The sequence below is a fragment of the Aptenodytes forsteri genome, unplaced genomic scaffold (assembly GCF_000699145.1).
Source record: "Aptenodytes forsteri isolate BGI_AS27 unplaced genomic scaffold, ASM69914v1 Scaffold94, whole genome shotgun sequence".
NCBI classification, from domain to species: Eukaryota; Metazoa; Chordata; class Aves; order Sphenisciformes; family Spheniscidae; genus Aptenodytes; species Aptenodytes forsteri.
Window position 1 is genome coordinate 9,808,105 of NW_008795017.1, and position 17,525 is coordinate 9,825,629.

Here is a 17,525-nt window from a genome sequence, read left to right on the forward strand (position 1 = left end):
CTGCCGGCGCGGGCTGGGCTCCCGCGTTGTATAACCTGCGAAGCGGTCTCCGCGCTTTCCGCCTGTCATGTTTCCGATTTCATCCCCGTGAGTCTCCCCACCTCCGACCCACCCCCGTTTTTCTCTTCCAGTGACACAGGAGGCCTCCCGCTGCAGCGGACCCTTCCTTTTCATCTGCTCCTGCACCCTTCAGGTCAGACTGCAATGAGTGGACTGAGGTCTCCTGGGCTGCTGGGGCTGGTGCTCTTAATGCTCTCGGCAGGATATTGCAAAGAGAAAACTGACTCCGCAGATTTGAAGGACAGGCAAAGTCTCTTAAATCTGATCATGGAGATCATTCAGGAACTGAAAAGGTACCACCTGGAGAAGGACGGTGGAGTGCAGTACTTCTCCAAGCACGACTATAACTTAGATCGAAGGGAAGTGGCCGACTATGGAGGATACCAGGACGAGCAGAGAGTTGGTAAGTTATAGTTCATGGCTTAGGAGATCTTTTTTTTTCTATAGAGTGCCTTGGTGAATCAGACATCACATCAGGTTACTAATTTTATATCAAGAATTCACCGCTCAGAATACCTGCAGATTCCTTTTGGTATCAGAAACTGACACAGATGGCAAATTTGGAATAGAAAAACTCCATTCACATCTCAGAGTCTCTTGCTCTCTGGATAATGTACCTGACTGAAAGTCCGACTTCCTGTGTGTTGGCTTTGAACAAAACCTATTAATAAGAGAAAAGACTGAAATGGGCTGAGATCAAAGAAGTAAGGGATGAATATGCTCTTTTTCCTGGAAGTTTACCACTTTCTAAAATGCACTTGGTTTAAGTGTTCCTTGGAAGTGACCCTAGCAAGAATTCCCCTGCAGGACTGTAGTACGTCCTTTTAGACCTCACATCTAGAAGTCTTTCTTGCAGCTCAGCTTCATTAAACTTTTCACCCTGCTTGTTAGTCCCCTTTGTACTCCGGAGGTATCACCTTTGAAATACTAGGGAACTGAAACAGAGTACTCCTCTGTCACTGTACAAGCTATGACTACTTTGGGACACCCCTGCAGTCATCCTTCTACTCCTCTGAATGCCTCTTCTCTAACCTCCAGTGAAAGCCCAGGTTCGTTTGTAAGACATTCAGGGTTGTATAGAGCAGTCCGGAAGCAGGCATACCAAGCCACACAGTGATGGATAGTTACCGCTCAGTTTTGTGATGTGCTTCTGTGCATCCAGTTGAAAGTTGATTTGGCTTCTCCTGCTGCCATGTCTAATTTACTGTTCACTGTCACTCTCAAACCCCTACAGCGTTACTGCTGCTCATCTACTCCTCCTACTGAAAGTGACTTTCTGAATATTTTTCAGCAGATGTCTACTCACCTTTTTCCAAACTGGCTTTCATTTTGCTAGTATGCTATTTATTTTGCCTTTATTGATCTCATAAAGCTTCATTGTACCTTTTCTTCATTCTCATTCATATTGAAATATCCTCATGATTTGCATTTGTTGGTGGTTGTCATTAAAATGTTACTTCTCCATCTAGATGATTAATGAATATACAAAGGAAGACAATTTTGTTCCACTTAAGATCAGCATAGTGAGAATATTTTGTTTTATAAATGTTGAAAAGTTAAAGAGGCCAGACTAAGCAGGGAACCCTGATCTGCACAACTCTAAATCTCAACGTGGAACACGGGCATAGTTTTTGGCCACCCTACATCAGCATATCGGTGCAAAACGTCTGGTTTGTGCTGAAGAGTTATTTATGTAAATAACAAACCTACTTCAGAGCAGTTGGTAGTGGTGTCATTGACTCCCAAGCAGGATTTTTCATTCTGTTATTATAATGGAGTTATTCCCAGCAACTCTGAGAAGGAACTACTGCTTAGAGTCTTTCATTTCAGTTTTGGCATCACTTTCCCAGTGAGCCTGTCCCACGGGAAATTTCTGAGTGAAGCATGTGTGTTTTTAATGCTCTTCATGACATAATTAGGTCAAATATGATAAGGTCAATTTTACTTATACTGACTAAAGTTAGAAGTAAATGAAGAATGACTTTCGAGAACTGTCTAACCTCACAAGTGAATCAGAGCTGGATGGAAATGCTCTCTGCTTTATATCTGATAAGAGGTACCAGGGGAATGAAAAAGGCTGCGCCGGCATTTATGGTCAAATAAATAAAGCACCATGTAGTGTATCATACACAATCAGCACTAAGCTATCAGCATAGAGTTCGTAACGGAAAGCAATCAAAGACAGCTGTATATCAGGAAGACACAAGCAAGGGTTAGGGCTAAAATGGATTTCAGTAAACCAGTTTCATTTTGCCATCTGCTGAACACAAAACGCAAGGCGGTAAACCACAAATGTAGGGAGCCAGAAGAGAGCAATTTGCTGGGGATCATTTCCTGTGAATTTTATTTACTGCTAGAGGGGGGAAAAAAAAGATTCCTGTAAGCAGATCAATCCAGTTTCATGATTACAGCAGGACAGTGCTTGTACAAACATACCTGTGACAAAAGAGTGGATACATTTGCATAAGAGAAGACGACACTAAACCAAACTTGAATATATCTTTGGGTCTTTATCACTAGCGGAATATGCCATTTCTGAGCAACCATGAACTAAAATTTCTGGAAGAATTTAAATCTAGTTAAACTTGATAATGCAATTCATCGAGAGCTAAAATCTGACTCTTAGTTAACTGTCATCATCGTTAATGACTGCACACCTAACAGACATTACTTGTTTCATCATCAAAGTGTTTCACAGTGCATTTTACAGTGGCTTCTCATGTAAAATAAATGCTTCCAATTTGGCCTACTGTATGCAAAGGACTTTTGACCTCTGTGCCTCTGTCAAGACATAGTGGTGATGTTTGCTGGACAGAGTTTATTGCCTTTCCCCATCCTATGCTTGGCAAGCATAGTTCCAGTGCAGCAGAGTGACTGTTCTTTTTTTCTGTCCAACAGAAATAGTTCCCAGAGATCTGAGGATGAAAGACAAGTTCTTAAAGCATTTAACAGGTATGTTTTAATTTTGCATTGGTATCCATCATTTCACATACATACCATAAGCTGCACTCTTCTTCCTGTGAGCTGTGCTGATTCGTAACTTCTTATTTTTTCTTTATATTTCAGGTCCACTCTACTTTAGCCCCAAATGTAGTAAACACTTTCATCGGCTTTATCACAATACAAGGGACTGCACCATCCCAGCATGTAAGTGCCAAAAGCAGAGACTTTCATAAAACAACAGAAAACTCTAAAATTGAATAGCTCTATGAGGTACCAGTAGTGATACAATGTTAGAATACATCCCTTGCAATGAAGAATTTGGAGTGCTCTAAAATGTACTAAGTATGCTTTACAGCGTTGCTAGAACAGCATCAGCATTACAGTGAGGAAAATGGAAACACAACTTTTTCACTGCAAATACACTGCGTAGAATGGCTGTAAACACTGTTTCCTTAGGTACTGATGTATGTGCCTCTTCGGTTCCAAACCAAAGGTGTTTGCATTTCATAGGAACACATGAAAACCTCTCAAACCTCTTAGATTTAATTTCTAGTGCTGCAAATTCAAGATAGGATCAGAAATCCAGGTGGGGCTATTTCCTTTTCATTAATTATTTATGCAGAACATATTTTATAGACATTTTATATTTTGACTGGTCAGCTACCCACCTACCAGTGATGTTGACAGTGAATCTTTGCAACCCTTGTCTTCAGTGAATTACAAAATACAGCTTTTGGCTTAGTAAAAAAAAAAAAAAAAAAAAGTGCTGATATGGACACACATAAGCAAACTCAGCTTATGCTATCTCAGTGTTGGCAGCACAGAGAATTAAAAAAAAATAAAAATCAAACATTGACATTTATCAGTCAGTAGATGTGACTCCAGATTCATACTGAGGTGGACCTGTTGAGTAAGCAGATGCTATTTTAGTACAGCCTTTTCAGAATGAAAGCACACTTTATTTTACTTGTCTGAGGTCAACCAGTTGGGTCAGTAGCAGAGCTGGGAATAGAAACAAGGGTTACAGATTCCAAGTTTCACGTATTGATAAATATTTCAGCCCAATATATTTTAAAGGCATATTTGGTAAGAATTGCAGACTTTTTCCCTATTTGTAAGGCTTCAGATTAGGAATACCTTGGAAAGATAAGGATTTATAGATAATGGCTAACTATGTCACATTCCGTTTACATGGATGGAGGTGGAAGTTGTTCATAACTAGTCTGTTTTGAACAAGCAAATGGTCATATTACCTTTTTCATAAGGATCACAACACAAACATCATTTGACTCAGCACTAATGAGTACTCCAAGCTGTGAGGCTAAAAAGTAGTTGGTCTTAACGTCTGAATTAGCCTTTTCCTCCTGACAGGTGACATACCCACCAATATAATATCTGGATAATTTATATGAATGGCAATTATAGCATATCTATGCTGTGAGTTAGGGATTGTTAACATTGCATCTCTAGGAAACACTGAATGTAGTTACTCATTAATGAAAAAATGCCTATTGAAAATCAACATCAGTCACCGGACTGGACTGACTAGTGTCTCCTTAAAGGAACTTTCTTCTAGGAAAATGAGGTAAACAACCTCCTTTAATTCTTCATGCACAGTATGATGTTACTTTTTGATAATATCCTGATTTCAGGTAATACTGTTAATTCTATGTAGAAATTCAAAGGCCAAACAATGATGAAATTAAAAGCATCTGTGATGCTGCAACACAGTGGTAGCCAGTACAAAAGCATTTTCTTGGCATACCTTCTAGTACTTTGTACAGCATAGTAGCATTGGCACCTAAAAAGTAGTTTACTCTGCTGTCTGTCCATAACCAACTTTCACAAAATTTGTTTTCAGTTTGCCATGTTAAAGAAAAAAAAGTCTTGATTAATTTTTTATTTTTTCATTGGTTCTGCCCCTTATTATGAATGCATCAAAAAGCAGAAGGTACCTAAAATAAGAACTACTAACCATAGGACTACTGTGGAAAAAACAATTTTACTAGTTCTAAGATGAAACTTGATAAGAGTTATGAATGTATTTGTATGATGCGGTCACCTACTCGGGCTGGACTTAACAGTCCTATGACTAGATGTTATTTGTCTAATTTAACAGTTTTTCCAGGAAGAAAATTTATTGGAGAGTTACATTACTTAATATTAAGTTGATAGACTTGCTCACTGAGGGCTGGATTTCAAAGATGGATGAGCACTACTAATTCTTCCTCTAGTATGGAAATACTACAGCCACATGTTTAGATCCCACATTTAAGCACAGACACAGATGTATAAATTTTCATACATGCATACACTTGGAGAGCCTCCAAGCACATTCGTGCTATTTGTTTATAGACCGTACGTATGCAGAAGTCAGTTGCATAGTTACATGTCCCATTAGACATGGCTTTCAGTTACACAGTTCTTACATGCTCCATTTCGAAGTCTAGGGAGCTGATTTCTATACTGTTGCAAACTAAAGTGTTCGTTGAACTTCATTATGACAATAATTTGCACACCGTTACCAATTTTGATTTTTAAAGGCAAAATTGGTTAATTTAGTAATCTGTTTATGCTCTTTTTTCATGACAGACTATAAAAGATGTGCCCGGCTTCTTACTCGGTTGGCAGTAAGCCCAATGTGCATGGAAGGATAGAGGTAAGCTTTTTCATAGCAGTAATGACATTCTACTGCACAGCAAAGCAGTGGATTTTGTGTTTCATACATGAAAATTCACGGGAGTGTAATAAGAATTGTCCTTTGGCTAAGGTATTCCCCTTTCAGAGTACTTGAAGTAACTGGCTTAATCTGGCAAATACTGGCAATAAATAAAGGGTACCCCCTACTGGAAGTCATTATATAAAAGTCCATGTGCATCAGCTGTGAATTATTCATAGCAGCATACAGTTAGCAGATAGTGAATTTGTTGTTATAGAACAAAACACAACAGCTGTAGCTTATTTTTCAAGAGTTGACTCAGCATACAATTGCCTGTATTGGCAGCGGCAGCCCTTTTATGCGTGCAGCTGTAGATCTATGGTGTACATTTTAGTATGAGTTAATATATACATAGCTATACACATGAAAGCTTTATAAATGCAGATAGGTTGCAGGTGCTTTTATAGTAATTCAATTAAAATGTATTATCAGTAGCATTGATAAACTAAGCTACTCAGATTTCTTGGGATTTTCACTGTGTTCACCTCTCGTGTCTATGGGTTTATTCCCTCCCTTTTTGCCTAGATGTACCTCTAGTTCCTACAACTACTTTGGGAATTTCACCATGCACCAAAACAAAAACAAAAAACAACCAAACAAAAAAGTACTTCCAAATGATCTGTATTTCTAGAAAACTGACACATAAGAATACAAAAGGCCTAATTTACATTCTGTCCTCAACCTTTACCCGAGACAAAAATGTGAGCTCTGACAAAGGGATAAATAATCACCTGTATAGATTTGTCAGTAACAAATGCTGTCAAACAAAGATATTTTAACTCTGTGACAAAACACACGTCTTGTGGAGAGAGTCAGTGAGAAAAAGGAGTAAATGTTAAGCATCTTAGTTCATTTTTTTTAAAGCACTGACACTGTTTTGCACGGCAATCTCACAAGCAAGCTAGGGAAATGTGATCAAGATAAATGTAAAAATGGCTGGAAAAAAAATACAAATAAGTTATTAGTGCTTCACTGTAAAACTGGAAAAATGTATTGAGCAGAGTCACACAGCTTCATTATGGGTATGGTATTGTTCAATATTTTCATTAATAACTTGGGTGATAGAAAACTATATTTATGGATGACAGTAGTGTAGGAGAAGCAACCATGATGGAGTACAATCTTGAAAAAGAAAATAACCTTGGAAAATTAGCTGAATAGTCTAAAAACAGGATAACATTTAAAGGAAAGAGCAGAATTATGAAGTCATGCAGGAGTAATCAACTGCAGAAATACATAGCAAGTTGTGAATAGCTAGACAGATAGTTCTGTAGAAAATGTAGGGGTTGTAGTGGATCACAAACTAAGCATGTCAACCATGTCACACTTGATAAAAAGACAGACAACATACTGGAATTTATAAATAGAATCATTGTTTATAAAATACCTGAAATAATCACTGTTGCTGGAATACTGTATTTAATTAAGGACAACACGAAGACATATGGGTGCTTCTTGTAAGAGTCCAAAGAAGAGCAACATGGATGACCAAAGACCTAGAAAACTCAATTTACAAGAACAGCTAAAAGGGATTGGGATTATTTAATCTAAAGAAAAGACGACTGCAGGAAAACATGATGGAGCTATTCAATTTCATGAAAAGTGGCTACAAGCCATTCTCTCTATCCAGTGTGGATAAATAAGACATAATTTGTCCAGCTTTGCAACAAGAGAGGATTCCAGCTAGACATTAGAAAGGACTTTTCTAGTGGCAAGGACAGAGGTAATATATTAAATCATTAGACGTAATTCAGCATCCTGACTTTACGCTAAACTCCTCAACATTTCTTCAAGTATTTTCTGCCTGACTTCCTAAAATAAACCTAAACTAGCTCAGCTTCAATGCAGAATGTTTCTAATGTCCAGTAACTGTTACATTACTTGTTGTCTTAATTTGAAACATGCAGCCATAGAGAGGAGTCTCTTATTCATACATTGTATGTTCAGGGATGGAATTGTGGAAACAATTGCATATAGTATTAGGACAAATAAAAGTTAGCAAATAGGTAAATCCTTTCATCTAACTAGGAGAAATGCCAGGGATTCAACCTTTCAATTGTAAAATCCAGAAAGCAAGGAACAAATTAGCTATTATATAATGATATTCACCTGCGAAAGATAGGTGACTAAAGTTATTACCAATACTAATAAGCAGATACATCAGAGTAGGGAATTCTTTTCTCCCTTTCCTTAGAAAGTTTTATCTGTATCTTTACATCCTATCATGTAAACACAAACTCATAATATGAAGGAACTAAAGTAACTGAAGTAGTTCACATCTCAAGCTGGGAGTCTATTTAAAAGTCCATCTCATTTTGCCAAACAACTCCTTTGCTCAACTAGCAGGCATGTTTCAACGTGAGTAACAAGCCTCCACTTCTGTTATACTCCACACAGACACAAGTCATGAATAGTATCAGCACTCTTAAGCAACCTCTGTTAGTAGAAAGGAACATACCACGTATGCCTTGAGATCCACAGGTGTCTCCATAAAATTAAGCATCCTTCCTCCTCAAAGCGTTTCCACTGCATCATTTCAATTTGTGTGGGTAAGACATCCCCTCTCACAGAAAAGTATAATGCAGGCTTTATTTGTTTTCATCATTTCATGCAGGCTTTAGTAGAAAAATGGGTTCTTTTTGTAATTTCATGCACTTTATTTGTTTTCATCATTTCATGGACTGAGCTGTAGAAAAATGGGTTCTTTTTGTATTTTTCCACTTATCAAACCATCCTTTTTCTCCACAAAGTATAGTTATCATTAGTCCAAGGTGTTTTCAAGAAGTTACAAAGTTTTGAACATAGCAAGACAAGAATTCAAAGCCATTTCTTACTTAAGGTGGCTCTCTAGTGTACAAAGAGTTTATTTATAGTCTGGCAATCGGTAAACACTTCTGGTGTCTGCCATAAGGCTACTAGTTACTATCAGTTCTAAAGCTCAGACTAACTCCTGAATATTAGATAACAAAATTTTCTTACATGATACTACTCCACAAAGGTCTAAATTCACAAGTAGAATTTGACCATTTATATTAATTGTAATGACAAATACATTTAAAAAAATCTTTTTAAACTCCTGTATTATAAACTAGTAAAATAACACATTCTTAATTATCCACACCTACTTTTTTTTCCCCCCAACAAATTAGATTTCCTGTTTTGCTCAGTAGCTGAATTTCGTTTCATTGGAGGCTTAGGAGTGGGCTGGGCTATAGACAAATTATGGCTTTTTGATACTCTGGAATCCAAACTAGTAGTTTTGGTGCATTTTTCAGATCCATGGACATGTGTCCATGTTTAGAGATCAATTTGGGGGGGAAGAAAAAGGAAAAAAAAAAGGACAGACTTGTTTTTTATTTGTACTTAAAATGCATTTTGGACTATCATAGCTTTAAAGCACACAAGACGTTGAAACTCAGTGCTAAGATCAAACAAGAAAATAATATGAAAAAACAGGAATTAGGCATCTATTACTATCATAGTACGTACCTAAGGGGGGGGGGGTGTAATACAACGTGTCTTATGGAGCCTTCACTTTTTCTCATTTATCCTACACATAGGTAACTGGGCTCCATCTTCGCTTTTTTAGAGCGTATGTTCACATTTTGCCTGTCACACAGATACAGGCAGTGCAGGGGCCCAGTGACAGCCCTTTTACTTGTTGAGATTGCGTGAGTGAAGCCAGAGCAGCATATTTGTATTACCACATCACTCAGTAGTCTTTTTTTTTTTTTTTTTCCCAATCAGCAACCCAGGCTGTGTTCCCTGTTGCCACCAGCACCATCTCTGACTAGTTTTATTCTGTAACACCTTCTCCTTCTCATGTTCGACACAGCTATGCTAGAGTCCTGTCCTTGATACTCTTTTTTGTTCTGTCCCTCAGCCTCATTTTTCTCCCAGTTTCCTCAGTTCCCGTGCTTGCTTTGCTCCACCCCATGCAGATGCATCTGACAACAATTATGTTGTCCATATCTGCGGCAGGTAAGAGATCTCAGGAACAAGATTCCTGAAGTCCTCACCTGAAGTTCCCAACTCAGATCTTGTGGATTTCCTGTGGCAGATGGTGATGAATCTGAAAAAGAAACGCTGGCCTCTTTGACAGCATTTGTCACAATCACTTTGGCTACAGTCATACAGATTTTACTGCTTTTGTTTGAAAACTGCAGGTGCTACTGTGGTGCCCTCCCTTTTCCATTTCCTGTTCTTGAAGTGTTTGCTAGAGACCAACACCTGATCTCATAATATATGCTTAGAACCTCCTTGTACCGTAAGGAGTGGTTTAAGGAATAAGGACTGCAATATCACGTATGATCACATACTTCCGTTTTGAAGATTTCTTCTTATTACTATACTGACAAGTATTTATGTATTTTTAACTTTTTAAAGTTTCCACAGTTATTTCAAATGAACAAAATAAAACTAGTGACACAAACGATTTTGCACTAATAAATACAAGACTAGTGCAAGCAGTAGGAATCTCAGGCTGAGCAGAGAAAACGAGCTTTATATACTGTAAAAAGTGTATGAAAAAAATCTACCAGTTGCTTGTTTCCTAGAGAGGCAGCTATCATTAAAAAAATTTAAAGGAAAAGCAACAGAAATTGCTTGTTTCCTAGAGAGGCAGCTATCATTAACACAATATTTAAGAAAAGCAACAGAAACAGTATTTCTTGCTTAATGTACATGATAGGGCAAGAATAAAAATATATACATATGAAGGTCAAAGGTTCTTTGTAAAATTCCTAATAAGCTAAAGTACACTGATAACTGAAATTTCCTTTGGAACTCAGAAAAACCTGTGTCAACTCCTCAAGACATATCGACCATACTAATAATATATGTTAAAAAAGCTGAAAATACAAAATAAACTTGGAAACTTTAAATACATAAAGAGAAAACTGAAATACTACCACAAATATCCCATTCGCGTACACTGTATTATATATCCACTTTTTCTAATTATTCTTAAACCAGAATAATACTTGGGCTTTAACTTTTGTTTCAAGTGTTTTCTAACAATGGAAACGGCAGCCCTAGATTGCTTTCTTTCTCACATAGTTTCTTATTGAGACTAACATCGAGTGCACTCAAGAAATGTCAGACACTTTCATTTCATAGAAGTGAAGGTGGAATTAAGAGGTGGGTTTTGCATATTATTCAGTGAAGGAAGACCCTTTTTTTCCTAGAAAGTATTGCTTGATCCATCATATACAACTTCCCATGACGTGTTCTATCACCTCTGCTGGGTGACAGGAAGTAGTTCCCGAGGTAACAAACTATTGCTTTGAATTAAATGGCCGGCCAGCGGACATGGTTACTAGTGTGGCATAGTCCAACTTTATTAAGAGGCAATTCTGAGTTTTCCTTACGAGGGGATCTCTGTGGCTAGCACCAGATGTAATATTAAGAGCTTTATCATCTTCAATGCACGGATCTCTGATCTGATGCTCACATTAGAGCAGACTTACACCTGGGCATTCACACTTGGGGAAAGCATTTTTGATGTTGGCACATGGACATTCTGCTACAAAATCCTACTGGCACAGTATTTTAGTTTATATTGATATTTAAACTACTAAATTCTTCTTTTATATAGATTAGCTTTTTCTTACAGAGTTTCTCTCTACCATCAGGCACAGATAATGACTAGAACCAAATTTGGAGAACTGTAAAATGCCTTTAGAATATCTTTCATTTGTGCTTTTTAAAAATGGAACAAGTGTATGGTTCAGTTGGTTTCAGCTAATATTGCTGTTTGGGATTGTGTTTTGGTTTGTTGTTTCTTTTTTTTTTCTTTGCATTAGCTAAGGAAAACCAAGAATCGAATGAAAGAGGAGAAGGGAGTTGTATGGCTACTTGTGTTCTCAACAGAGACTGCAGTCAAATAGTATGCAGGATCTCCACTGAGAGTACTACCTGCCATCCTTCAGCTAAACTCCAATCTAATTTTCCTAGACTGATGCATATAACATAGACTATGTGAAATAAAAAAAAAGTAGTACAACAGCAGATTGATCAACACTAAAAATCTGGGGCCTTTTCAAGGGCTTCTGAAAAAGCCAGAGATTTAGAAAACTGCAGTTTAGCTGAGCACTGCGAATCCAAGACCCACAGGTTTTGATCAGGTATCCATACAAAACCAGGTGTAGATGAGATGACAAACGAGCAGCCTATCCGCTTCCAGTTTTTCGCCCTCAGTGAGCTGCATATTCCCATTAGTATTAGTAATGAAAAAACTATTTATTAAATTCTCAGTTTAACTTGTCAGTTGTACCACACACTGATCAGACCAAAAGCATGTTAATTTGTTTTTAAACATCACAGCTTAAATAGGGTACATTAGGGGCATACATATGGAAAATAAGCAAGAAAAATGCAAGAAAAGGAAAATTTATATCAGTTTCCCCTCTAAGGAAGGACATTTTAAAAAAAAAAAAAGTATTTGTCCTATCTGCAAAGCCAGAAAAAAACTAAATTGCATTAAGCTTTTCTGTAACTTCATTACATTTCCTAATAGCTTTAAAAAATTGCAAAACTAAGTATGTTTAAATACTACTAACAAATATTTCTGTATGCACCAATAGCTTGATTTCCAATGGATTATGTCAAGTCTGACTGACTTTGCATTCAAATGATTCTATTACAAATTATACTTCAGCAGTAGAAAATGTAGAGGAACTCAAAATACCAGAGAATTCACTCTGACCATGGGACAGACAGAAACATATGTTCAGACAGACAATATGAAAGTTTTAACTGTGAAAAATGACATCAGCAGAACTCTAGTATCGGAGAACCCACTGTTTTCTATCTCCCACGTGGACTTCTGGTGTCCATGAGACACACAAGCTTCAGGTGAATCTGCTCGCATGTAAGAGCAGTGCCTTTCACACGTGCAGTTCCTGTTGACTAGTAAGACACCATGCATTTTTTACTTCAAAATAAGGGCATTAACAGGTTGTCTTAGAAACACACTTGCAGCGTTCAATGGTCACTGGTCTAGCAAATGTGGTTGCAGAAAACAAACTCAGAAGTTACTGGAGAGAGGATGGATTTCTAGATATGTACATAAGCAATGTGGAAACCTGTAATTTTGTATCAGTGATTTTGATACCTGTGTCACAGAAATGGTTTTGATTTCATTCCAAGAAACTACTCTGGGAAGAGTTAATAGAACGGGCAGCAAACTGAACCACTGCAGCTCCTACTCAGTTTGTGTTGCCTCAGTGTTTGCAGGTCCCAGGGGCTGTATTTATGTGACCAAATCTCTGAAAGTTACTTCTGCTTGCTTCTTGTTTATCTGAGTCCAAGCTGCTTCACTGACGGCCCAATGAAGCTACCTACTATTAACAGATCGCAAATTTCTGTTAATACTATCCTTGAGGTTTATGCACTTTTTGACTTCACAGCTGCACTCATAGGAACAGGCTAAACGTACCTATGAGCACATTTTGAACAGGTAGAACTGTATTTTCCAAATCTGTCTACCTAAAATGAACCACCACAAAAAGGGAAAATTTCCGAAATTTCAGCCTTGATTAACAAACAAGACAGTAATTTAGCAGTCAGGCTGATACAAACTAAACTGAGCTAAGTCAGAAATGCACTACTGGATTTTTCCAAAGTTATTACTGAATTCTCCAGTTTTATTTACTATTTTCAATATGATAAATACATTCTTAAACACATGTATGCAAGCATAGAAGTGATGAAATGCAATTTTCTCCTTTCTTTTAATCCACCAGATGTTATTACCATGAAAAGAAACACCAAGAACCAAGAGAAGTGCCTTGGAAACCAACAGGGAAATAGAACTTACTACCTTTATAACATATTCCATTGTGAACAAGAGATTTATTTTTGCAGATTGACAGACTACTTCCCATAATTCTTTTAACGTGCATTTTGTATGTCATCAACAGTTTGCAGATTGACATTCTTTACAGTAGCATAACTGCCTCTAGTACTTGATGCTCCATACTTAAAAACACACTTTACAACTGATGTGTAATGCTGCCAAAAATTATGTAAACACAAATATTTCACCAAGAAAATTGATGTTCTATTGCTTAATTCTACAATTTTAAGGAATGTTTGTTTGTATATCTAGAACTACTAAAGATCTGCTCCACAGTAGTTGTGGTCACTTGATATCCTTCATGCTTATGCAATTTTTTAAAAGTTTGGTTAAAACAGACTTACATTGGGGTCACATTGTACCCTAGGAGTACAAATTGCATGACAAACAGGAACGTAATTCCAAGTAGACATATTTTTTTGGACAGTGGAGCATGGATTTTGTACACAGACACAAGCTGCCATTAATTTACTTTCTATAATAAACGTATAAAACATTCCAGCGAACGTGCAATATGTAAATACTGTAAATAACAAGCGTAAGTAATAAAGTGTTTGGTATTAAGTTGTCCTCAGTTTGCTTTCTGTTCACTGAATCCAGAATTTGATAAACAAGCTATCTTCTGGTAGCTACTATCGTTTATCCACACTTAAACCTCTTTCCAGTAAGAATCTGGTAGAGTAAGAAAGAAAGGTACACGCACCTCAGAGAAGTCCAGTAATTTGGACACTCCCTATGGATTTGTGAGGACGGACAGATCTGTGTGTTCCAGTCCCGCAAAACACCCAGACCACAAGGCTGCTCCAAGTCTCTATAGCATTATGAATTTGAATATTTTTTTTTATGACAAATGGTTGTTTGGGTTTTTTGTCAAAAAAAATCTGCAGTCTATTCATGATACTGCAAGGCGATATAATCAGTAAATGTCCAATAAGTCATTTTAGTACCATAAAACTGTTGAGTCAGTGAACATTTACTCAGGAAGCCTTGATACACATTTCCCTTTCTTCCTTAAATCAGGTATTAAATCCAGTTGTCATAATAAAATGGCTCAAACAGGAAGAAAATTTTTATGTGTGATCTGTAGATGAACCTCGGGTACTTTTATCTTAATATTGGCATTTAGCTTCCAGTTTATCCTCAATTCAAACTACAAAATGTAAAAACAAAACCAAACACACCCCTCCCCACCCTCAGAAATAGCTGGGAGCTGGGATTCTGGAGATTCACACTTAAGAGCCTTCAGCATCTAGGTCTTTAGAAGAAAAAAGAAAAAAATGGCAGAAGTACAAAATCCCATCCTAGAACACGGCTGTATTTAGTAAGGGAGAAGTACATATTTTGTATTTGCTGTCAGTGATCACTAAATGCTAAAGTTTCATTTCTCAATGGAAGTAATACATGTATACCGAAAAATTGGTAGTTAAAGGAATCTGTTGCTACAGGATTCACTTAGCTGCTCATCTGCAGTAAACACGTAGATGGAACTCTGTGCTTCTCTGGGGTTCCACTGACTGAAATCTGATCACAGCACGTTACTTAACGTGGGGGTTTAAATTAGTATAAATCTTTCTTTTTGCAGTAGGACACCTGAAATCTGGTTAAATAAAAACTTTCTAGAACATTTCCTTGTAAAAGGAAAATAGTAATTTATTTAAAGACTTAATAAATTAATATAAATAAGTTAATCCCATGGAAGTTTTCTCTAGATTTAGCAGAAGTCAGCATGTTTTGACAGAAGATACAACTATACTATAGCAGATTTTTAATTTAGTCTTAGGTATAAGCTTACTACCTAAACTAAAACAAGCCGTGGTGGGGGAGAGGGGGAAGGAGGCGTCAGTTCTGTATTTTTTCATTCAACGTTAAATTTTTCATGAGTGGTATTTTAAGCCTGTAAGAGCTTAGTCATCTGTACGATACACGATTTGTGTATTAATCCTATGTTCACTGTTCCTCTTGGAACCCAAATCACGGTACTGTGCAACTGTCCTTCCTGAAGGCAATTCCTGTTCTGTATTCTTGTATTCTACAGGTTCTTTTAGAACACCATGGTGCTCTCCTTCCCCTCCTCCAAAAGAAACCCACTAAGGATAAAATCAATCAATCAGCTTTTTCCTCCTAGTAGAGCTGGTGAATTATTTAGCCAATAGATTACTTGCTGAAAATATACCTCAAGGCTGAAACTTTTAAAATCCGAATCCGAACTGAATTTAACACAAATAGTTTTGACTGAGTATCACTTTACAGGAAGATTACTAAGCCTAGTGAAGGTAAACAACCATACCCTTTTATGTCCTTTCTGTTACCCCAGCAGCTCAAAGATAGATTTAAGACTTTTAAATCTTAACTTTAATATGTAGGAAATGATAGGTTCAATTCCTACTCAGCCATGAGTGGGAAAGCACTAACCATCATGTTCTCAGTCTTCTGAGTTATTTTACTTTCACCGGAATATTTTAAATGGTCATTCTGGCAGAGAGTAACATTAGATTATGCCTAAATACTTCCACTTCCGAGGTTAGTGCATAAAACCACATTTAAGATGGTTTGTCTCTAACTGCCCATCATTTTCCCTCATTTATTTTGTCAAAGCAATTTTTTCCAGATTAAGTGCTTGATCTGACCTGAAATATTATATATATTATTCTTTGTCCCTGAAGTGAAACAACCATTAACTTGCAAATTCCTAGCTTGTTCTTTAAAAGTCAAAACTATTGGTAATGCAATAATGCACAAAGATCCTGATTTCTGTATTTAAGCATTCCATCTACCACTTGCCTTTTTGTAAGCAGGTTCTTAAGTTTTATGTCTGAAATTTTAGCACAAAACAGAAACCTCATTAACACAAACACAGCTATCCTACAGCAAGAGTCCCAGGAAACTTAATCCCCGTTGTGCAGGCTGCAGCACACGCAGAGTGACACCAGGATTCCTCCCTCCCCAGGAATAACAGGGTCCTCTATCGAAACGCATCCCTCTTCCAGAAGGGAGAGCGGGTGACAAATACAGAGGCTACTCTGCTAGTTTGGAAGGCAGAGAGAGGCAAAAACAAGGCTAAATAAATAAGAAAAAGTTTTACAGATCATGTGGTAATACTAGTTCATACCAATGTTGGTACCGTTCAAAATAGGAAAATTGTCATGGTATCAGTTACATTACTGATCTCAGTACATTTATGTTTTTAAGGCAGAAATGAAAGGTGATGTTCAGACAAACAGGCATGGATTTTTACGAAGCATCCAATTTTTGTCCAAGAGCAGAATTTTCTACTTACTGGACTTCTGTTAATTTTGTATTACATTACAGATGGCCTCTCTTCAGGTTGAGCTATACTCTCAGAGAACACTTTTGACAGGCTATCCATTCTCCTGAGTAAATCTGAAAATACTGTCTGACACCCACATAGGAACTGGTATCACAGCAAATTTCTCAGATTATATTGCATGGATTTGAGCATTTTACTACTATGAGATACAAAATGTACATTGCACATTTAGGCTTCTAAGCTGACCTGTTTTGTCCTCAAAGTAAATGCTATGTTACATGTATTTGTAAATGCTATGTTACATCTCCTTGTATCAGTGTGCTAGGAATTGACCACAAGACCAAAGGAAGACTAGCCAGAGAATTCCTATTAACATCAATCGCTATTTCTGAACCGAGTTCATCTTAATTAGTATAAAAATCTACTAGAACAAAAATTATTTCTTCTTTGAATAACTGAGCATTTAAACTGATATAAAACCCCATTTTCACAGGATCCTGATGACACACACAGAGGTTTTGCTTGCTTAAGCTTTGAAATAGCGCTAAGAGCAATGTCCGTCTGGGGGCAGGCAGTTCTTTTAGTCTAGCAGGCTCAATACGAAACGGCTTCAGTCCAAAGGCTGTCTTACGATACTAGGATGACATGCCTAAGTTACCGTACATGAACTATTATCT

At 37.2% G+C, this 17,525-nt stretch overlaps 1 protein-coding gene across 1 annotated transcript; it reads left to right on the top strand.

The window, feature by feature from the left end:
* Positions 1–67: 67 nt before the first annotated feature.
* Positions 68–5,660, top strand: FAM150B (family with sequence similarity 150 member B). Its single transcript, XM_009275604.2, is given in 5 exon segments — positions 68–151; positions 154–463; positions 2,959–3,012; positions 3,127–3,207; positions 5,596–5,660. Coding segments are annotated over 5 exon segments (594 nt in total).
* The last annotated feature ends 11,865 nt before the right edge of the window (positions 5,661–17,525 follow it).